The sequence below is a fragment of the Brachypodium distachyon genome, chromosome 2 (assembly GCF_000005505.3).
Source record: "Brachypodium distachyon strain Bd21 chromosome 2, Brachypodium_distachyon_v3.0, whole genome shotgun sequence".
In the NCBI taxonomy this organism is placed as follows: Eukaryota; Viridiplantae; Streptophyta; class Magnoliopsida; order Poales; family Poaceae; genus Brachypodium; species Brachypodium distachyon.
The window spans coordinates 57028970-57050651 of record NC_016132.3 but is presented as its reverse complement, the minus strand read 5'-3'; the positions used below and the strand labels follow the sequence as shown (position 1 = coordinate 57050651).

Sequence of the window (21682 nt, the reverse complement as noted above, 5' to 3'; positions counted from 1 at the left end):
AATTGGCATACATTGTTGAGGTTTTAGTTCAAATTCTTTCTTATCCTCTCTAAGCCCCTACCTCCAGGAGTGGGTGGAACCGTGATGCCTTAAGATAACCGATTGGTAAAATGAAGGTGTAGTAATCGAAAGATATAACATACATGTAACGTTCACATCTTTGTGGAAATCTTGAAAACATGGGTTTAGAACCAGGACCGTATCTAGGATCTTGAGGCCCTGGTGAGAAACGTAAAATGTGGCCTTAAGATTTGAAGACGATGCATAATCAAACTAGACTTTAATTATATTACTAGATACTCCTTAGAACAATATCAAATCTTCATGCTAAAATAGTAAAGGTTGTGACGAAGCAATAAGTTGCACATGCTCTACCGAAAAGCACCATTATTTTAGTATTTTCTTAAATGAAATTGAATAATCACGACAGGACGTGGTCTCATCTGATGAATGCGTACAAGGGAAGCGGTACATTTGTCCTTTGCCCCTCTTCTCATGGGCCTTTTTCTTCTTCTATTTAATGAGCCTTAAAATTTCATGTTAATAACTAATTACTAGTAGAACTAAATAGTCTCCTAATTTTTGGTGGCCTTGAACAAGTGCACACCTTGCACTTGCCACTGTACGGGCCGGTTTAGAACATTTGACGTCTCCTTTCACGATACCAATTTTAGGACAAATATGAATTTTGATGTTTCTCAATTTTGCTTGAGATGCCATCGCATACCATACAATGTGCATTATTTTAGTTATTGTGGTTCACAAAACAAAACAAAACTTCTAGGAACATTTTAATAAATAAAAAACTACTGGATAAGAGAAGTACATATGTTGGAGAATACAATGCAAACTTCTAGAGTGTTCTCAATATTACAAGAAAGAAGACATTACTATGGAATACTCTAGAATATAAAATAAATAAATAGGAAACCTTCTAGTACCTAGATATTTGTGTACAAGTGTGTGAAAGGCTTTAGATATTTTGTATCAATGGCTAAGATCTTGACACATGTCAAAGATCTAATGGCCATGTAGTCCTATAAATAGAGGCTCTTGTCTCACACCTTGAGTAGTAGAGAATAAGGAAGTGAAGAAGGTGGCGAACAAGGTGTGAGCAAGTGTAAGGTGTGTATGCTCTGTCTTGTACTAATATTTCTAAAGCAATATAGTACTACTTTGTTCATATAAGTCTCCCCGTTAGGCCTTATTATTTCTAAGTACTTAGTGCATATAAGTTGTGATTTAACGTGAGCGGATTCGCCCGGAATCACAACGGTCTTGTTTCAACGTGAGTGGCATAGCCGCCCGGATTCAAGACTTGCTTTAACATGAGTGGCTCTGCCGCCCGAAAGCTTGCACTAAGTAAGTAGAAATAAAAAAGAATTAATCAACTACACCAAAGTAGTTGGTATAAGTGAATAGTCCCTCTCGTAATTGTTAGGTCCACCTCGAAATCTCTACGACACAATTTTTGCACAAGAAATGTGTCGGCCGGTGTACGTATGTGTTGGCAGAATGCCATGGTCCACCGTCTCAGCAGAGAGCGCAGGGCCGCTAGCTAGCTATGGCTTTCGTGGCGGTGGTCAAGGGAATGGCAGCAGCAGGCTCGTGAGGGCCGCCGAACCGGTGGTAGAAGACGGCGGCGGCCACGGTGGAGTAGAGCTGCACGGCGACGGAAGGGAAGAGATACCCGGGCAGCATGGCCAGCAGCACAAACACGGAGTCCCGCGGCCCCGGCTCGCAGGCGAGCGCGAACGCGTACACCGGGTATGCCACGACAGGCAGCAGCCCCGCCGCGGCCACCAGCACGGCGGCTTCCTTTCTCCTCTCCCTCGCGGCCATCAGCCGCCACGCCCGCCGCAGAGCGCTCGGCCCGCCGAGGACGTCCGGCGCGGACGAAGCCACGGCGGCCATGGCCATCGGGACGGCCGCGGCGAGGGAGAGGCGGGCGGGGACGGCGACGCAGAGGAGCACGAACAGCAGGGCTCCCGAGACGAAGGAAGCCGCCATGGCGGTGCTGTCGTAGGTCGTGGCCCACCAGGACGCGAGGCACGCGGCCAGGAGCGCCGTGGATGCGAGCTCGAGGGCGGCGAGGAAGGCGGCGGTGGCGGCGAGGCTCCCGATCCTGCCGCGGAGGGCGGAAGGCCTGCCGCCGCGCGCCAGGGCGGAGGCGGCGAGCGCGACGGCGGCCTGCGCGGCGAGCTTGCTGGCGAGGTACGCGAGGTAGACGAGGAGCAGCGTCCTGCCATGCTCCATAACCTCGTCGCCGCCGCCGGTCGCCGACGGGTAGTAGTAGTCGGAGTAGCGGTCGCGGCCGAAGCCGTTGAATCTCCTCCGCGGCCGCGGGTCCGTTTGGAGCGAGAGGAGGGAGAGGATGGCGGGGTGCGCGGAGCGGACGGCGAGGGAGAGGAAGACGAAGGTGTGGGCGAAGAGGAGCGCGACGAGCCGCAGGAACAGCCCCGGGTTCCGCCCCGGCATGATCAGGGATTCCTCCACGAAGCTCGCCCACGGGGACAAACCCCCCGCCGCTGCTGCTGCTGCTGCGGTGGCGGCGGCCATGGCGGAATTGGAGTTGAATTAGTCGCTCTTGAGCTAGCTAGTCAGTGAGTGGATGGATTTGATGGGTCGCTGAGGGTTTATGGATCGGGAGCGAGAGCGAGGGTCATTGGGGACGACTTGGAAAACTTTGCAAGTCGTCCTTGTTGCTGGTCAGTCAGTCAACAGCGACGAGCTGATTCGTCGTGGCTCAGAGGGAATGGCGCAGTGCACGTCGTTGCGGTCTCCGTCGTCGTCTCGTCGCCATCCTGGTGTCCGGTGTCCTGTGTGTGTGAATGCGTAATGTGATCCGGTTCCCCTGTTTGGTTTCTTCGCTGGCGGAGGTTTCGAGTAGTGCTTAAACCTCTCTCTGGGTTTGTTCATTTCTTTCTTGTTCTGTGCGGAGACGGAGATGTACAGATCCAAGGATCGAACTAGCAAAGCGTCACGGTCGGGGCGAAGGAGACGAGCGACTGGCTTCGCGAAAACCTGGGTGTTGTCAGCGGCAGACCGCTGGGCCTTCCGGCTGCTGACGCGGGCCTTGACTAGCGGGCCATATCATCTGGCCTATAAAGGGCCACGGTTGCTGGTTAGTAACGATCGTCGTGGGCCTGCACCTCCTACGAAATGCGTAAGCTCGACAAACTGTTAGTGTTAGGGCATTAACCCCTCAAAAAAAAACTGTTAGGGCATTTTATACTGAAAAAAAAAACTTGTTAGCACATTTTCGCTCCAAAAGAACTTGATGGTGATGACGCTGTTAAATGGAATAAAGTTTGTCTGGTTCTATTTTCTTCCTCGCATGGCCATCAGGATGGGGTAGACTGCATGCTATGGCCCGCCCGGACGAGGTGTCGCATGCACGGAGTTTTGCCACGAAAGCGTAGACTCTAAAACTCTAAAATAGACTCTTGTAATGTAGCGTAGGCGCGTAGCTTATTCTAGTATAAAAAAAAATTACGACGTTGGTGCAATGTCAACGTGGTGTTCACTTTACTTTGTTCAATTTGTACTCCCATTATCACATCAATAAAATCAGATGATTATTCTCAAAAAATGTATCGAGAATTTCCACTTCGCTATATTTTTGTTGTTGATATACATCTCTCCTTTGAGTGATTTTTCTCAAAGTCCTTTATATCTCACCATACTTGAACTTAAAATCATGGCAGTGTTCATTAGGCTACAAGAATGACAATTTTATCCGCACAAGTAAGAACACGGAAGCTATTGTTTTACTTTCTTCTTTTCATAAAGAATGACGCGCACACATTTCGAGGTTTTGCTTTGACCCACAATTAGACTAATCGTGTGAAGATTACGTACTACCAAAATTATATCATTGGATTCGCATTTAGAAAATGTTTCCAACGCTATAAAATTTATAACACATAATGTACATATTGTGGTCTGATTGTTGATCAATCAAACTTCGACGTCAAAAAACGAATGCGCCATTCTTTGTGAAAACGAGAGTGTGGGGGTAGCCCTCCTTGGGGCCACGGAAGGCGACGACGGTGAGCTCGACGCAGGCCACCAGGACGCGTGGGCCACGGTTTTTCTTGGCGATGTCCTTGACGAGGTGAAAGATCGGTATGGTCGGCTAGAGGGGGGATGAATAGGCGACTAATTTTTTTTAATCTTTTTTTTCTAGAAAGATACAAGCACTTAACCTAGGGTTTACTAAATTCTCTAAAGATAATAGAACCCTAGGATGAAGTGCAATAGCCGAAGCAATAGCCGAAGCAACTAGATAACAAGAATGTAAAGGGTAAATGGATACCACACGAGAGACGAAGATTTCACCGGAGTTCCACCGATTGGGGTAGGTGTACGTCTCCGTTTGGAGAAGTGCTCTACCACAAAGGCAGAGATGCCACAAAGACTCACTCTGTTCTCCTCTCACGGGACCACAAAGGTGAGTGAGCTTCACTAATGGCTTCCTTGAAGGCGAAGACCGAACCTTTACAAACTTGACCGGGGTTAGCTCCACAACTCAATTGGAGGCTCCCAATCAAATCCTCAAGCTCCACAATCCCCAAGGAACGAGCTCAAAGCAACCACTTCCGTCTAGGGCTTCCAAATGCCCAAGAGAAATGAAATCCACAAGAGAAACAAGGGGAATCAACTTTGTGACTTGGTGAAACCCTAGATTTAGGTCTTCTCCTCCAATCCTAAAAACAACAACAAGGGGGGAGCTTTATGGAGGGAGATCTAGTAGAATGAAGCTTAGAGAGTTCTTGGGAGAGAGGGGGCTGTTCTTTGCTTCGTGCTCGGGCAGAAAACCCATTGGGGACGAAGGGGTATCTATTTGGACTCCCCAAAATCTAACCGTTATGCACTGCGAGTTCCAGGGGCGGAACTTCCACTGGTCACCGGAAGTTCTGGGCGGTCGGAAGTTCCGGCCCTATTCCGGTTCAACTTCCGGAAATCCACAATGGATTCCAGTAGCATTGCGGACCTGGTCCGGAGGTTGGGCGGAAGTTCCGTGGTGCCAGAACCCCACCGGAACTTCCGGACCTGGGCAGGCAAATGCACACCAGTTAGGCTCTAGAGTTGGTTCTCTCTCACTTCTTGGTAGGCTTTATGTGGGTGCAAGATGTTTGTTTGCGTACGTGAAAAGCGATTCACCCATTACCTTCCCATGTGGACTCCCTCTTAATAGTACGGAGTTCCTACGACTCAATAACCGAAAAAGCCGCTAAAACTCCACTACTCTTCGTTTTCCAACTTGAGGGCATCGAATCGTTTTGCGCCATTTGATATCAAATCTGAAATATTTAACACACGATTAGTCCACAACACGTGTTGTCATCACCACCAAAATTAACTGGGAGAGAAATGCCCTTTCACGAGGCGCAACGAAGCGGAAACGGAGGAGCTGCCATTGAGGTGCAGCATCTTGCGGCAGACGGATGAGCGAAGCCCAATAATAGAAACCAGGCGGAGGTCGGCGCCCGGGGCATGGGCTCTCAAGTTGGCGCTGACGATGAGGTGGGTGATGTCGATACGTTGAATATGTCGAACGAATTTCTAAATATTGGAATATTGATTCCCTTTAATTTGATGATTTGAAGTAATTTCTAAAGATAGAAAATTTATATCCAATCTTTAGAGATTACCTAAATTAATGCTAGAGCAGAAATTTATTGTGAAGACATAAATGACCGAGAAGGAAGATAGCCGAAATCTTCCCTATAAATACATGTGTCATGATAAATCGACAGCCAAGTCAAGAATTTGCCATGGCTCGCAAGATCATTTTCATCGTGGCATCGATCTTGATAATGTCCCTGCTCGTGTCTTCTGGTAAGAATAGGTTGATACCGAATCTCTTTCTCCATATAAGGATTATGTGAGGTTATATCAAATAAAAAAATCTTTCTTTCGTTTCTGTAGATGTGGTTAAAAAAAATGCGATGATCACAACACCGTGATCCCCTGTGGTAAGTCTAGCTGGACTTGTTTTGTGCAGTGCCGCCGCGCTGCGCCGGTTATCAATATGGCTATTGCAAGGATGCTACATGTGTGTGTGTGTGAACTGCAGGGGCCATGTGATGGGTTCTACTTGATTAGTTCCTTTGTATCGGATGATTTAGTTGGTGATCAATAGTTTTGTGCTCTTAAAACAAACATCCCATAATAAATCAAGCATTACTTGGATGATTAGTGAAGTATGATGTTGTATCCGTGCCAACTAGGATTAAATTCTAGATCCTGAAGTAGAAATAAAAATAAATTATAGATTTGACATTGTGGTGTCAGATTGATGCAACCATTCTTTCAGTGGGATGTGGCGGTTCCGTCGTGAGCTCTTTTACGGTATCACAAAATAAATATGAGCCATCAACCGCACATTGTTGTGCAAACTTTTCGTTACATGAGTGAAATTGAGTAGCAACGAAAGAGTATCCAAAATTAAAAGCATATAGTAAAATTGTAAATTCTTCTCTTGTGGAGATAGTTTGACGGAAAATACAATGCATGCATGTGTAAAAAATATGAAATGGATGTGAACAAATAAAATGATATGATGACATGATGTGGCATGGTTGTATGTTTGAGAGAAATCAATCAATGGTGTATAAGATATAGAACGAATACTTAGATATGGAAGATGAGGGAGTATCTATGAATACAGAAGAGAGGGGTTGCGAAGGAAAGAAAAGGTAAAAAAGACATTGTTGACAGTGGGATTTGAACCCACGCCCTTTCGGACCAGAACCTTAATCTGGCGCCTTAGACCAACTCGGCCATATCAACTTGTTGCTCAGACTGAACAAAGAGTTTTTATTCTTAGTTATTGATCAGTTGCGGTGCGGACAGACTGGAGTTTCTAGTACCAGTAGAATTGGACAGGCTAATTAACGAGCGAGAGGATGATGGATGGAATGTGTACGACGCAAACCGGTTTTCTGTTGCTCACACATACAGTGCCTGCCTAGCTGCCTCCTTTGCTTGCCCGATCGAGACAGAACTCATACATCCCTGATCCCTCCCTTGCCTGACGCTACAAATATCCGCACGTATATACAAACCCAACCCAACACAAGCTCCCCTCTCCACAACGGCACAAACACCACAACTATACACTCACACTCCCTAGCAAAGCACATCCATTCGCTCCCACGCACTGCAGTGGCAGGCGTTGTCAACGTTAAAGCTGCCGCGGCGGCGGTGCTCCTGCTGGCGCTGGTAACGATGGCTGCTGCCACCACCACTGTCGACGTCGTAGAAGCGAAGGCTGCAGGGAACCTGATGGCTGCGCCGGAGCTGGCCGGGGGCCGCCGGGCCCGGGGCGGGGCGCGGCGGGCTCGCCCGGCTGGGCTGACGCAGTGCGTGGCCGATTGCGGCAATGCTGCGACGTCGTGCCTCCTCGACTGCTACAAGAGTAGCACCATGCCGTCCGCCGTCCGCATCGACGATGAGCGGAAACTGCTGCCCGTCTGCCTCCTCGACTGCACCAACGCCGGCATGTTCCGCTCCTCCGACTGCTCCAGCCAGAATAATCTCAACTGATGAACCCGACCAATTGATCGATCGATTATTACTATTCGAACGGAACACATGAACTATATATAACAGCGACGGCATGGCATTCATGATATATATGCAAATCACCCAACGTACGAATTAGGGACGGACACACATAATCTAGTTCTCCGCCTACGTAGTATGGTCACTCGCATTTCATTCTAATTCGATGTTTGTACGCATGGTGATCAGTCATGAAATATATACGTACTCCATTTATACATCACGTCTCACGATCGATAATGATACTGCTTGCTGCTTTGCAAGAAACAGAGAGTGAGAGAGGTCTGTTTCGTGTAGAAGGGATTCAGCAGGAGGCTACTGAAATGAAGCCCATGGACTAGTACTTCAACCTTGTAACTGAGTTCCCCTTGCTCTTTTAGTTGGGCCTAACTCATGGCCTTTGGGCCGGGTCCAGGAGCATGTAACAGACAACCAGCGAGACTTCAATTTACACGGCTCGACCAAGTTGGGGGAAGCAGGGAACAGGGATGGGGAAGAAGGGCAAGGCGGCGGCGAGGGAGCGGCGGGAGCAGCGGCGGGCGGAGGTGACCCTCCTCCGCGCCGTGCCCTACGAGCCCCACCAGCGCTGGTGGGACCTCCTGGCTCCGGCGCCGGCGCGCGCCGTGGCGGTGGTGACGGGGGCCAGCCGCGGCATCGGCCGCGAGATCGCCCGCCAGCTCGCGCTCCACGGCCTCCACGTCGTCCTCGCCTCGCGCGACGCCGCGCGCGGACGGGACGCCGCGGTGAAGCTCATGGAGGAGGCGGCCTGCGCGAGCGTGGAGTGGCGGCCGCTCGACGTGGCGGACGCCGCGTCGCTGGAGGCCTTCGGGGCATGGACGGCGCGCACCCACGGCGGCATCCATGTCCTTGTGAGATCATTGCTCTTCCAACTCATCTTTAGTTGCAGCGTTGTCGCTCGTGTAAACTGATCAATCGACTGCTTTGCCTTTTTCTATTCCGCAGTATGAAAAACAAAAGTTACAGTTCAGTTTGCTGCCATGATTCTTCATGTTTTCGCCAAAAAAAAAAAGTTTCATACGGGATGGCAATTTATATTGAGCAGATAGAATTAATGGAGCGGCTGAAAATACTGTTGCCTAAGCCTACGCTGCATACAATTCTATATTTGTAGCGCAAATTCTTTTTTGACATGTACAGTAGTATAAAATTGAGTATTCAATTTCATATACACGTCAAATGTAGAATTATGCATTCGAGGTTGTTCGGCACACAGTTAACAGGGAGGAAACCAATACCTTATATTATACCTGAAGTATGCAGTTGGTGGTTTGGAACTTGTAGCAGCTGATGTTTGTCTGAATATCTCTTGTAACCCAGCTACAGGTTAACAATGCAGGTGTAAACTTCAACAGAGGAGCAGATAACTCCGTTGAATTTGCTGAGCAAGTTATCGAGACAAATTATTTTGGCACGAAGCGGATGATTGAAGCTATGCTACCATTGCTGAAGCCTTCTCCGTATGGTGGCCGGATAGTGAATGTGAGCTCAAGGCTTGGCAGGGTGAACGGCAGGCGCAATGTAAGTTTCCTTGACATTTTCCAATATCAATCCACCACGGCCTTCCAAATATGCATTAAAATCTGCATTGCATCAACGCTCCTTAAGTTTTTTTCCGTTATCTACCTACTACCTACCATTTCAGAGAATCGGTGACGCAAGCCTGAAAGAGCAATTATTAACTGATGATCGTTTATCTGAGGAGTTGATTGATGGGATGGTCATGAAATTCCTCGAACAAGTAAAGCAAGATAGTTGGTCCCCTGACGATTGGCCTCAGATGTACACGGACTATTCTGTCTCAAAGCTTGCTGTTAATGCCTATACAAGACTCATGGCAAGGAGACTTTTGGACAGGCCTGAAGGCCAAAAGATTTACATGAACTGTTTCTGTCCTGGCTGGGTAAAGACTGCCATGACTGGTTGGGAAGGGAATATTTCAGCGGAAGAAGGTGCTGATACTGGAGTGTGGCTCGCCCTATTACCCCAGGAACAAGCTACAATTGGGAAATTCTTTGCAGAGAGACGTGAGATAAGCTTCTGAGGTGACTACTCTTTCCATAGTTTTTCTCCCAGCTACAAGTAGGGAAGTCCTGAGTCGAGACTCATATGTTCAAACTGCTGTTCTGCCCAGTAGCACTTGTTGACATGAGAATTGAGATGTGTTGACATTTATCTATGTCTTGTTAATGGGCTTGTGGTTTGCCTTTTTTTTTTCTACTGTAAAGGACAGTAGTAGTATAGAAGGGATGGTGTGGACCATCTTACCATATCTTCTGTTGTTACATTCACTAGGTGGTTCCTCTTTTAGAATTACTGTTCTGATCTTCAGCATTTGACCATGCCTATGCAATCAATCTAGGTGATACATTATGGCTGTCATTGGAGCTGCCCAGTCGCATGTTAGGAGTAAACCCAGGAGAAGTCCAACTGAATCCAGGTAGTCAAAAGATTATTGAGCATCACATTGATGGAATGCCCATGGCCCATGCTCTCTAATTTCCCTCAATAAATGAGATCATACCAAATGTCCCTTGGTCGTGAATGACTGTTCTGAAAAAAGCGGAATGTTCAGCAGGACCACCAGGATATATGGCATGCAGCTGCAGGGAGGCGCACACACGACAAGCTGGCAGCAGCATCCTGTTCTTTCTTGCTCTGCAGCGATGATCTGGACTGAAGTGCACGTCGCATGGACGGAGGATTAGGCTGGAATGGATCGATCTCAGGCCAATTCACTGTCAACCCCTGCATCGTCTGTCGCTCGTGTTTGGGCCGTTTTGCCAGGTTTGTTGGCCTTAAGCCTGTAATGGAGGAAAGCAGGGCTGCCCCATCCAGACATACCAAGTGCCTTGGAAGATCGCAGGTACGTACGACGACAGCTACGCCGCAAAAGCACACGGATCATATTTGGAGAAGAACAGAACAGGTGCGTTGTAACCTGCAGTCAGTAAGCATGTGAGACGTGGATTTTTGGCTCCCGGGATCCAGTGCTCCCTATAGTTCAAACTTCATGAAAATCAGTTTCAAAAAATCTGAATCTTTTTTGTAGTGTTAGTATAGAGGTATACTACATATCTGTGCATTTTCATGTAAAGATACATTGATTTGTGGTCTGTGCAAAAATAACAAATCCGGGAATGTATAATAGCGCTATTGTACATCTCTAGATTTGTTATTTTTGTACAGACCACAAATCAATGTATCTTTACACGAAAATGTACAGATATGTAGTATACGTCTATAACACTATAAAAAAAATCAGATTTTTTTGAAACTGATTTTCACGAAGTTTGAACTATAAAGAGCACTGGATCTCGGGAGCCAAAGTGGGTTTCCGGTGAGGAACAAGGTACTATCAGGGTCAATGGTAAAGGCCAGACAATCTTTATCCTCAATAGTATAAAATGGCCAGCCATCTTGTTGTGTGCATTGAACCGGTCGGCCGTGAGAAAATTCCGGAGCTGGCAAGGCTAGGCTAGGCCAGGCCATGCCGGCCGGAGAACAAGAAGGGGGCAGGACCCCAGGATGATGAGTGCTGCTGGCTGCTGCTGCTGCCTAGCTGGGCCTTGAATGCGCCATGCCCCTGTGGGGTAAACGGTTTTGCTTTGCTTTGCGGCAGGAAGGGGAGAGAACTCGGGTCGAAGCGTTGCTGTCCGAGACCATCTGTCTATCTTGTTCTGGTCAGGCTGCGCTGCGCGGGTCACATGCGGTGCTTGGGTTTCTGGAGCGCCTACACTTGTCTTCCTGGACATTGCACTTGGACTTGCCTTGTTCGCGTGTGTATATCCACGATCGACCGCGTAGTGTAGCAGCAGCTTCGGTTTGGCTACCCCCTGATTTCGATGATGTATACATACTCTGTGTCTTTGTAGTAGTATAGTCGCGTCTTCCTTGAGTTCATCAGAGGAAGGACACCTTTCAACATCAATCTGCTAACTACGTGGCATATTTGACTGAGGTCGTTGCTGATGTGTGTGCAGATAGGCTAGGGGGTCGGTAGTCAACCTGGGCCAAGAATGCTAGTTGCAGAGCAGTGTATCATCACATGGATGCCAGACTAGGCCCGGTGCCCAGGTGCAAGGGTGGGCTGGCCGGCTCCATCTTATCATACATACCGTGTAGATGAGCTTATGTATTAGGAGTAGTTCTCCAACAAAAAGATTGATCTCCAACAATCTACTTAAAACATTGCTGATGTCAAGACACATCAGCATATGAATTAAAAGAACTAAGATCAAGAAATATTTAAAATCGATGTTGGGTATGCATCGCGTCTCTGTGAGACCAAACCGTGATAAAGTAGAAATCGTTTCAGAGGTGTCACTATCAAGCCAAAAAAACTACCAATCGGAGTTAGTTCGAGACAGAACGTGACACGTGCTGAGAGTGAGCAGGCTGTAGGCATAAGCAAAGTGTCCCCTGTTTCTTTGAGTTAGATCGGCCCGGTCACCCGAGCGAACGCGCTCGTGTTTCTTCTGTCCTCTCGCCTGGGATCTTGACACGCAAGAAGCGCCGTAGCTGCTGAATTCCACTGGTAGGGCTAGATATGTATATTATTCTCGTACTCTATATAAACAAGTTGATATGGCCGAGTTGGTCTAAGGCGCCAGATTAAGGTTCTGGTCCGAAAGGGCGTGGGTTCAAATCCCACTGTCAACAATATAATTTTTTATTTTTTTGTCACTCCTTTTTCTACAGGTTTTTGCATGAAGGACTAGCAGTTTCATGTTGCATATTACTTATTTTTTTTCTCCCAGCTTTGTCCTTGCAGGACTAGCTTTAACTCCATCATTACACGATCTGATTGCCAATCCGACTCTTTTTTTTTCTGCCAGCTGCTGGCAGATCATATATATACTCCATGCTCAACACATGGAGTTTACGCACGTGTTCTCTTTCAACACCAAGTGTACGTACGTAGCAGTAAAAGTGCTGCAATTGATCTTGTCAAAAAAAAAAAGAAGAAGCACCAAGCCCCGAACTGTCTGTGACATAAAAGGATACTCAACGATACCCATAACTATAAACAAATATTATCGATGGATCGATCATCAAGAATTAATCATCATAATACACGTACTGACGTAGTCTTTGCTAATGATTGAGCCAAATCTTTTGAGCTGTCGTTGTTATGATTGAACCATCATCATCTCTACTTGGATGCCAGGTGTGCCTGTCTTCATGAACTGATTACTAAAAAATATTCATATGTGTTTGGAATGTGGACCAGATCGAGTGCTTAGCATCAGTACTATGGGGATCAAGAGCGAGGTTGCCCACCGGTCCAAGAGCGAGAGTAGCAATGTAGAGTACTTTCTCCATTTCATAATTTTTATCTTAAATTTGTCTTAAAATGAATTCATCTATTTCTAAAAAAATATTTAGATACATGTAATATTTCGACAAGAAATATGACGGATGAAATAGCATGTCACTCATGTTTGTGCCGTATTTATTCGAAGTACACAAACTGAGGTGCGTGCGTGTTAAGCGGAAAATGCAGGATATATTCAACATTTCTCTTTCTTTCTTCGTAAAGAATGCCATTGACTATACTTAGTACTACTCCTTGTGGGACCCATGTCAATAAGATGTTTATCTTTTTTGTACTACCAGCGCATGCACGCGCATCCTAGCTAGGTGCTACTCTCTACAACGTCAAAAGATCGATAGCTCTATGGTACTAGTATAGCTAGCCCTGAAAAGCGCGCGTAGGCTTTGCATGCGTCAAGACGTACACATGCATGCATGCATGGCGTCGCGTGTCAGCCAGCCAGGCAGCCCCCTTCTTTCCGGCCGTGCCAAGTGCTCGTACGTGGTCAACCAGTCAAACCCAATTCCAGATGTGAGAATTACTGCTGGCACCAACAGCACGTACCACCATGGTCATGGACGGTACCTGTACTGATGTACAGTATCAGCAGCAGCCCGATCGTGCATGCGCACCAGATAGCTGCAAGCCCTTTCTTGAAACGAAGAAGGAGAGATATACTTGAATGTAAATTAATCTACGTTCTCAGTTCTCACATGCCATGCCATCGTGGAGACAAACTCGATGTCTCGAATTCTAGATCGGCCGGTCACAGCTAGCTGTGCTGCACTCGCCCAACCACCAAATTAACGAGTACGTATATATACACTGCTGTACTGCCCACTTGACACGTACTGTATATATATACTCATACTCACTAATAACAACAAAGCTAGCTAGCTACGGCCTGACCGACACCGGCCGTCTCGATCGAAAGCTGCAGCCAGCTGCAACGCAGGAAGCGCAAGTACATCCATGCATGCATGCGTGGAATAGAGTCCAGAAGAGAGAAAGAAAATAGCGTACACAACAACGTGTATATACGAAGGTACGTACCTATGTCTCCGAGTGACGTACGTGCACGGAAACAAAAATGATACAGACATCTTTCTCCGTTTCTAAAATATTTAAATATTTGTTCACGACAACTATTTAGGAACGGAGAGTAACTAGTATGGGCTAATATTGGGCTTGCGCGTGCGTGCGTGCATGCATGCATGATCGATCGGTGTGGCTGTCGGCGCACAAAATTTCGAACTGCCCAGCTTACTTACACGTTATCATGCTTCCAAAAGCACCAGTAGTAGTACCTTTTTGCTTTGTTATTATACTATCTTTTGTAAACTGATTTCAGGCGCCGACCTAACAGGATTTGGCTGTGTACCTCACGCGTTCATGCAACTACGCAAGGATATATATATATAGGGCAAAAGATTAGCTGCATGCATGCAGGTTAATTTTTTTTGAACCTACGTACATACGGCGTGAGTGAATCACAGAGGAAAGAGGAAGAAAAATGTGGCTTTCGGCGCACAAAGTTTCCAGCTTGCTTATACGTTATACGTTATGCTTCCAAAAAGTGTATTGCCTTTCTGTTAGTGTCTTGTTGTAAGGTGATTAATTAATTCCGGGGCGCCAAACAGAATTCGGCTGTGTGCAATCGATCACGCGATGCAGAAATCGTAAGACGGCGGTCCTTATCTTTTCCATCGCCTTTCGCAAAAAAGTTTTTCGTTTTGCGGGAAATAGAGGTGTTTTATTAGATTGGAATAATGTTCTTACAATCCTGAGCAAAAGTGTCTACGTCTTCTTCATCCAAAAGAAGAAGGATATATGGAAAAGCTAGCTAAAAGCTGTGGCATGGCATGGTCAGTAAGTAGTGCAAGGCTGTCTTCTCACAGTGCCATGCAAATCTGCCTTCACTCCATCTGTCTCAACAAATCTGAGGGCCTTTTTTCCGGCCCCCAGCCTTGGCATCTTCCATCCCCGCTCTAGCTGTCAGTCCGTCAGAACTCAGAACAAGAATGGGCATCAGATCAGACACATCTCAGCCATCCATCCATCCTTCCATAAATACACTTGTCACAGAAACCAGATATCTACTGTAATTAATTAAATCCCTAATAATCAAGCAATTCAGCGGACACTTATCTGATGATGGCACAAGAGGCTTATCTTCTCGTCTTTGCAAAGGGGTTAGTAATTGACACTATACTTGGTAGCGATATATGGCACGCAATTAGGCAGTTTATTACTAACACAGAACAAAACGGCAGCCTGCAATTGCATGCCACCAATTATAATCCGAGGATTTCCATCCGCAAGAATTCGTTCCATTTTATCTTTTTCGCCAATTAATGTGATTCCTTCAAATAGAAAAATCTGCCAATTAATGATTTCAGAGATCACATCTGGAGGACTTGCTTACATGTGAAGTAGCAGTAACTGACACTATCCATAGTATTCATTTTCGGCAGGGAGGAAATGCATTCACACACACTGGGATATCTGCCGCTATCTTTTGCTTGCATCCTCCGGTTTGGATGCTAGTGCATGCATGCGTTCATTCGAAAACCTGTTTTTCTTTTCCTCTTATTTTTTATTTTTTATTACATTCTGGTTTTGGGACTAACTGACAAGTGAGCCTCTCTGTGCTATATTTTTTTTTACTGTCTGGTATACATATTGTGATGAGCAGCTCGAGCCTGACTGTCCTCCAGCAGCAAGCTCTGTCACTGTGACATGAACGCCTCGTACTACTGACGATGTCATCTTCTTCTTCTTCTTCTTCTTCGTTCCCTTTCCCAACAATCATTGGCTCCTTCTTTCCCCATCTCTCACCGCCCATCGGTTCAGTTTCATCCGTCCCTTTCTTGTCGCTGAGCTCACTGGGAACAATAAATTAGACAATCTTACAAAGATTCACTCGAGGATATACAATAAATTTGACGATATATAAGAATTGCTGCAGATTTTGCTACACAATGCAAACAGTTGGAGGATTATACTACGTATTAAAAAAGTGAAAGAATTTGGCTCGGTGTCGCGATCCACACGAATTGTGGGGGCAATCATTGGGAGATACATCCATACATCCAAGTTCATGTACCAGTTCATACTATATATAAAAACCCAAATGCTTTTTGTTAAAAATAATACATACAACTGCCTGTTCAGTAAGAAACGGAACTGACATTTAAGTGGTTTTCGTTTTTGGAAAGCTTGCATTTTTGGGGGTTAAGATTTATTGGGCATTTTTTTTCTTTCTACCTACCTACCTGCAACGGCAATGCCAAAGCTCATATTCTTAAGCACATTTTGCTTGCCCCCTGGCCCTGGCCCTGGCCCTGGCCCTGATGCCTACAGCTCAATCCAACCCAGCCATTATATATACTCCCCCTGCTGGTTCTCTTCGTCTGGTGCTGGCTTTTCTTGTGGGCTCTCTCCTCTCCCCACCGTTCCCCCAAAACCTCTCTCCCCAATATCTTCTCAATCACAAGCAATTGGAGTCAGCACACAGAAAAGATAGAGTAGACCCACCTGAGGAAGAAGAAGAAGCAGAGGTTTCTTGCCTGCTCTGTTCTGCTTGCTGCCTCCCTTTCCATGGATCTTTCTTGCTAGATAGATAGCTCATGTTTTGTCTCCCATGATTTAATCTGAACGTTTCTTGCATTTCTTGGCTGATCTGGTTTTGTTTCCTGTGTGATGATACGAACAGGAGGGGCAAAACTCAGGAATCGGAAGGAACAGTCTGGTCTTGGCTGTACCATGGCTTCTGCATTTGATCCTGATGTTGTTTCTGGAAGGTGATGACGCCAGGAGACCTGGGAAAACTGCAGGTAACTGTATATGGGTTTGGATAATCTTAATGCTGTGGGATTTTCACAATCTTTTCACGCTGCTGGCTTTCTTGGATCGAAATCAGATGGAATTGGCTGGGTGTTTTGTAGATAGAACTGTGAATGCTCTGAAATCTGTTGATCGAAATCAGATGGAACTGGGATAAGGATCATCCAGCATGTTTGTTGTTTCTTATGTACCATGTATGGACGAACTGTTATGTTTCAGTTTTTTTTTTCTTTTCAGAATTGGGAATTCGTGTCCTGTTGCGTGGCTTCAGAGCCCAATCAATTCAGCATGCATATCTAGAATTTGTAAATTGGAAAATGCCCAAGCAAAGGCATTCATGATTTGCAATTAGAGAAAAATACTGTTTACTGATATCCATCTGTACAGTAGAAGAGCATCCCTATTATTAGACAATTGCTGCAGTCAACAATTTCTTATTAGCATGTAGTCATGTAGTGTCAACCAATAAAATACCTAGTACAGGCTATTGTATTTGGGAGGCTCTCCGTAAAGAAGGCGCGAAATTTTGGTAGTTTAGGTATGGTTTCTCTAACTTCAATTATGGCGCGAATTTTTTGAATAGTACAACGGCTATGCGCGTTATCTGGGAAAATAAAAGGAAAACAATAAAAAGGAAAAGGCGCAGACCGTTACGCCACGTAATATTTGGTTTCGAATGCCAACATATTTGCATTGTCCCATCTGGTAATGTCGTTGTCGTTTCTCTGATTTATGCATTAATAATTGTTTGGTCCGTACTGCTGACGTCATTGTCGGAATGCACTTTCCTATTTTACTACTGCTCCAAAAAACAAGAAGAGTTAAACATGTTTGATCAAGAAATAAATTCAGATGAATCAATCCATCCATAAGGGCACATCTGCCATGGGCATTCTGTAATTATTTAGTTCATTTTGTATTGTTTCTATGTTGCTTCAGCAATCTGTATGTTCTTGTTGTTATTAGTTCAAAGCTAAGTCCAGATAACTTAAACGTACTACTTTTCAGGTTATATCTCTATCAGTGAAAGGTCCATCACTGCTGCTGCAAAACTTACTACCATATTCTGAAGGAGATTTCATACTAGATGTCAACCATTTTTGCAATAGCTTTAGGATGTGCTGCAGGAGGTTTGGCATTACTAGGGTCTGTGATAGTTCTTGTAGTACTATGCCTACGGCACCGCAAAAGAACTTCAGATTCCTCAGAGAGTAATTCGTCGGGTCAAGCTTTTTCAGGTATCACTTAAATTACTTTTCAAGTGGCTGTTAATTTCAATACTTTCGAGCTGATGTAAAATTTCCACTTACAAACTGTTCGTCTATGTGTATCAGAGATGCGAGGAGCAAGACGGCTGACACTGGAGGAACTAAGATCAGCAACAAATAACTTCAGCAGTTCGAATCTCATTGGACATGGAATGTTCGGAGATGTATTCAATGGTTTACTCCAGAATGGCACAGTTATAGCTGTTAAAACGCGGCATTCTCCTCCTAGCCAGGAATTTATTCAAGAGGTGCCAAAAATTTCTCCAGTATCCACAAATTCTTTAGAGGAATGGCATGTTGTGAGCATGCAAGAACAGAGAAAGTTGTTTTACCTGCTTCTTTTTACTCTGAACTCATGTCTGGATGCTTTTTTTTCTCCTCAGGTTAACTACCTATCATCTATTGGTCATCGTAACCTCGTAAATTTTTTGGGATATTGCCAGGAGAATGGCATGCAGATGCTTGTTTATGAGTATGTCCCCAATGGCAGTGTTTCTACACATTTGCATGGTGAGTTTTCATTTTGTACCTCCTATTGTTACTCTCGTGCACAAGAAGAGCATCAAAAGTGCTAATTTCTTTTCTTGATGCCATCCTTCTAAAGGCAACAGCCATGGTCCAGGTGTAAGGCTAGAATTCAAGCAGAGACTTTCTATTGCCCATGGCACTGCAAAAGGTAAATTTCCACATTTACCAACTCTGTACTGTCTATTGCTCATGGCATTGCTAGAAATTCAAGCAGAGATTTTCTATTTTTCGTTTATCAGCAGCAATTATTTTCATAAATCCATTCCATCATGAAATATATTATTATCAATTGGCTCATTTCTTAGTAGCGAGACATGCAAGGAATCTTAACAAAATGACCTTTTCCTGTTACTCAGGCCTAAGTCACCTGCATTCACTGACCCCTCCTGCTGTTCATATGAACTTCAAAACGGCTAATGTCCTGGTGGATGAGGATTTCATACCAAAAGTTGCTGATGCTGGCATTCGAGGACTACTTGATCGAATAGGTGTCGCATGCCCATCTTCAAGGATATCCAACGATCCATTCCTTGGTCCTCGGTAACCACTGAGCTTTTTCTGGGCTAAAAGTTCTTACATTATTTGAATTCATCATTAGTAAATAGTACAAACCTATGTGCTTTCAGTGGGTGAATTCACTGCTTGAATTTAATGGAGGTTTTGTTGCATGAACAGTGGGAAGGAGTCCATGGTTTTCTCCATACAGAGCGATATATACAGTTTTGGTGTGTTCCTTGTGGAGTTGATCAGTGGAAGGAAAGCTGTAGTTGACCAAAGCATTATTGAATGGGTAAATTCTACAGATTTCTGATGACTGTTCATTTCCGCATTTTCTTTACAGGCAGTTTTGTTCTCGTTTCATAATATCTATCATCATAATCGGAATTTTCTCAGTTGCCTTTACTTTGTATCTGCTGGTATGCAGGTACAGAACTTTCAAGAATCAAGTGATATCTCTGCAATTGCAGATAGCAGGATGACCAGCGGCTTTACCTCAGAAGGCATGAAGGAATTGCTGCGCTTGGCTTCATGGTGCCTGAACCCGATGAGCGAGACTCGTCCGTCGATGAGCTTGGTGGAGGCGGAGATACACCGCATACGCGAGCAAGAGATCCGATTGACAACTGTCATGTCGGTGGAACGCACCCCAACTGTGACTCTAGGCAGTCAGCTCTTCAGAGCATCAAGATGAAGAAGAGTGGAATGTATAGCATTCAAAGACTAAAGGCTAAGCTAGTTTTCTCTTATGAGGGTTATAGATTAGCTTAGATTACATAGTGAGCCAGCTCACCAGCTATAACTCAACTGTACAAAACAGGAGCAGCTGAGAGCTTCCGTTTTCACCCTGGATTATTTTCTTCCTTATTTACCATAGATTTTAAACTTGTGTAAAGAAGAATGCCAATTCATTCTTTTTAGTTAGATATTATAATATTGGAAGGGTAAGCGCCGAACTGGCAGTTATATATTTCTACTGCATTAGTCCAGCATAATAGTATTTTCTGAAAATAATTGTAGAAGACAAAATAACCATGCAGTTGCAGGCAGGGAGATCAAGGGATAATGTGCTCTTCTCACTGGTCCATGCTCCGTCCAGAGAACATGCAAATATGTAATGGAAGAAGCCTTACATACATATATGAGGCCTTACATACATATATGAGGATGAAGCGTAGTTTTTACAGGCTGAGAACCTCAAACATGACGAAACCATAGAAAATGAGCCTTTCCTATTCCAGCTTTATTTAAAAGATCTTTTTCGTGGTGCTATGTCATCCATGGTTTCCTTAGGAAATGTTTATGTCCTACATATCATCTTCAACTGCATCTAGCCGACGTGACCCCCCCCCCCCCCCCCCCCCCCGCCCCCCCATTTGTGAATGGCACCTATAGTTTCACGATATCCTCTCCGCTAACAGTGAAGTCCCAGAGCTCGCCATATTTCTCGTTGAAGTCCCAGATATCCATGGAGTTATAGTCGGCAATGAGCTTGTCTCTCTTGGATCTCTCCATCATGTAGATCTCCGGCTCAAAGTTGTGTGGTTTGTCCGGCTTGTCCATCTCAATGATGCAGAACACAATAATGAAGAGAGCTGCCCCAATGTAAAGGTACTCCCCCTAGTGGCACAAATAGACCATGAGTCTCCTTCCATCCAGTGAACACAGGACAGATGGTGCAGGCAAGTAGTTAGAGAAGGCTAATAACTATTTAATCCTTACCGGCACACCGAAAGCCATGCCAAGGATGACTGCAGGAGGAAATGACCAGGAGATGAATGCTGCAAGAGATTGCCACTTATGCTAATGAGCAAGCTTGTTTGAAAAATAAAGTGTCTTATGGCATCTCATATCTGAGTGGGACAAAGATTCAAGGACATGTATACTGTTTCCAGACAGCAAAAGGCACCATGAGTGTACCTTGGAAGCCCTGAGGAGGCTCAGCTTCTTGGTACCACTCACCTACTTCCTCCCAGAAGCCCTTCTTTTCTTCAGTTGGATGATTGGTTTCACCGCATCACATCAGAGTCAGCACAACTTTAGCTAGAGAATGTATAGAGCTTACGCTATATACATGATAACACGTTTATTTGATTTATTGAGTATAAAGGAGTTAAGATAAAACCTTGGCCTTCATCATAGGTGTGGTGGCCATCATAAACTCCGTAGACAAAGTCCTCCTGAAGAACAACTTCATCCCAGTGTTTTCAGTTTCTTCAGACAACACAACAACAAGCACAACGAACCAACGAAAATGCTCCTGCAAAAGGGAAATCAAACAAATTCTAAAGCTGACAAGGAGGCGGCGGACAGACCGGGCTGACGCCGTTGGTACGCCACTTGTCGATGGGGTCCTCCTGCAGGTCCGGCTCAATCTCCGTCAGTGGCCCCGGCCCGGCCCTCGCCACCACTGCCCTGCCATTGCCACTGCTTTCCCAGCAGCCAGCATGCTTCTGCTGTGGCTTCACCTTTATGCTCAGCTGCTGCTTCACTGCACCATGACGAGGACGAGCAGTGGTGGCTGCTGCAGAAATGGCGGACACCAAGCTGATGCTCATTATCGCACCCCCAAACTCTGTGCCTCCCCTCATCTCCACACCCTTGCTTGCTTCTGCTGCACATGTACCTTCCTGCA

The 21682-nt window shown here is 45.5% G+C and overlaps 5 protein-coding genes and 2 non-coding genes across 9 annotated transcripts; 4 read left to right on the top strand and 3 right to left on the bottom strand.

The window, feature by feature from the left end:
- Nucleotides 1-1281: 1281 nt before the first annotated feature.
- Nucleotides 1282-2700, bottom strand: LOC104583368. Its single transcript, XM_010235287.3, has one exon. The coding sequence runs from the start codon at nt 2557-2559 to the stop codon at nt 1555-1557; it is 1005 nt and encodes a 334-aa protein (XP_010233589.1). The 5' UTR covers nt 2560-2700; the 3' UTR covers nt 1282-1554.
- Nucleotides 2701-6717: 4017 nt separating this feature from the next.
- On the bottom strand, nt 6718-6798 carry TRNAL-AAG. Its single transcript has one exon. It is a non-coding gene; the product is annotated as a tRNA-Leu (tRNA).
- A 237-nt stretch (nt 6799-7035) lies between these two features.
- Nucleotides 7036-7790, top strand: LOC112271163 (anther-specific protein RTS-like). Its single transcript, XM_024460228.1, has one exon. It carries the CDS (start codon nt 7237-7239, stop codon nt 7552-7554), a length of 318 nt encoding a protein of 105 aa, XP_024315996.1. The 5' UTR covers nt 7036-7236; the 3' UTR covers nt 7555-7790.
- A 255-nt stretch (nt 7791-8045) lies between these two features.
- On the top strand, nt 8046-11521 carry LOC100836851 (carbonyl reductase [NADPH] 1). 3 transcript variants are annotated; one of them, XR_731035.3, is made up of 5 exons: nt 8046-8441; nt 8917-9111; nt 9236-9635; nt 9953-10030; nt 10169-11521. XR_731035.3 is itself a non-coding variant. In XM_010234471.3 (4 exons), exons 1-3 carry the CDS (start codon nt 8061-8063, stop codon nt 9632-9634), a joined length of 975 nt encoding a protein of 324 aa, XP_010232773.1. In that variant the 5' UTR covers nt 8046-8060; the 3' UTR covers nt 9635; nt 9953-11521. The 3 variants fall into 3 exon arrangements, 1 of the variants encoding a protein (XP_010232773.1); XR_001405901.2 differs by having other exon boundaries at nt 10166-11521; XM_010234471.3 differs by having other exon boundaries at nt 9953-11521.
- A 650-nt stretch (nt 11522-12171) lies between these two features.
- On the top strand, nt 12172-12252 carry TRNAL-AAG. The gene has a single exon. It is a non-coding gene; the product is annotated as a tRNA-Leu (tRNA).
- Nucleotides 12253-16309: 4057 nt separating this feature from the next.
- Nucleotides 16310-20291, top strand: LOC100836539 (putative leucine-rich repeat receptor-like serine/threonine-protein kinase At3g53590). Its single transcript, XM_003564945.4, has 9 exons — nt 16310-16467; nt 16623-16743; nt 17762-17991; nt 18088-18269; nt 18405-18531; nt 18626-18697; nt 18906-19089; nt 19225-19339; nt 19475-20291. Exons 3-9 carry the CDS (start codon nt 17841-17843, stop codon nt 19739-19741), a joined length of 1098 nt encoding a protein of 365 aa, XP_003564993.1. The 5' UTR covers nt 16310-16467; nt 16623-16743; nt 17762-17840; the 3' UTR covers nt 19742-20291.
- LOC100836235 (photosynthetic NDH subunit of subcomplex B 5, chloroplastic) lies at nt 20163-21654 on the bottom strand. The gene is made up of 5 exons (XM_003564944.4): nt 21363-21654; nt 21173-21227; nt 20968-21036; nt 20770-20828; nt 20163-20667 (listed from the first exon to the last, which is right to left on the bottom strand). The coding sequence occupies exons 1-5, from the start codon at nt 21636-21638 to the stop codon at nt 20437-20439; spliced, it is 690 nt and encodes a 229-aa protein (XP_003564992.2). The 5' UTR covers nt 21639-21654; the 3' UTR covers nt 20163-20436.
- Between the last annotated feature and the right edge of the window lie 28 nt (nt 21655-21682).

Coding starts and splice junctions, on each gene's coding strand:
- LOC112271163 (XM_024460228.1), top strand. CDS start 7,237: ATGGCTGCTGCCACCACCACTGTCGACGTCGTAGAAGCGAAGGCTGCA.
- LOC100836235 (XM_003564944.4), bottom strand. CDS start 21,638: ATGAGGGGAGGCACAGAGTTTGGGGGTGCGATAATGAGCATCAGCTTG. Junction 21,037..21,172: donor CACCTATGATGAAGGCCAAG/GTTTTATCTTAA, acceptor ATCCAACTGAAG/AAAAGAAGGGCTTCTGGGAG. Junction 20,829..20,967: donor GCCTCCTCAGGGCTTCCAAG/GTACACTCATGG, acceptor AATCTCTTGCAG/CATTCATCTCCTGGTCATTT.
- LOC100836539 (XM_003564945.4), top strand. CDS start 17,841: ATGTCAACCATTTTTGCAATAGCTTTAGGATGTGCTGCAGGAGGTTTG. Junction 18,532..18,625: donor TGTTTCTACACATTTGCATG/GTGAGTTTTCAT, acceptor ATCCTTCTAAAG/GCAACAGCCATGGTCCAGGT. Junction 19,090..19,224: donor GATCCATTCCTTGGTCCTCG/GTAACCACTGAG, acceptor TTGCATGAACAG/TGGGAAGGAGTCCATGGTTT.
- LOC100836851 (XM_010234471.3), top strand. CDS start 8,061: ATGGGGAAGAAGGGCAAGGCGGCGGCGAGGGAGCGGCGGGAGCAGCGG. Junction 8,442..8,916: donor ACGGCGGCATCCATGTCCTT/GTGAGATCATTG, acceptor ACCCAGCTACAG/GTTAACAATGCAGGTGTAAA. Junction 9,112..9,235: donor GGGTGAACGGCAGGCGCAAT/GTAAGTTTCCTT, acceptor CTACCATTTCAG/AGAATCGGTGACGCAAGCCT.
- LOC104583368 (XM_010235287.3), bottom strand. CDS start 2,559: ATGGCCGCCGCCACCGCAGCAGCAGCAGCAGCGGCGGGGGGTTTGTCC.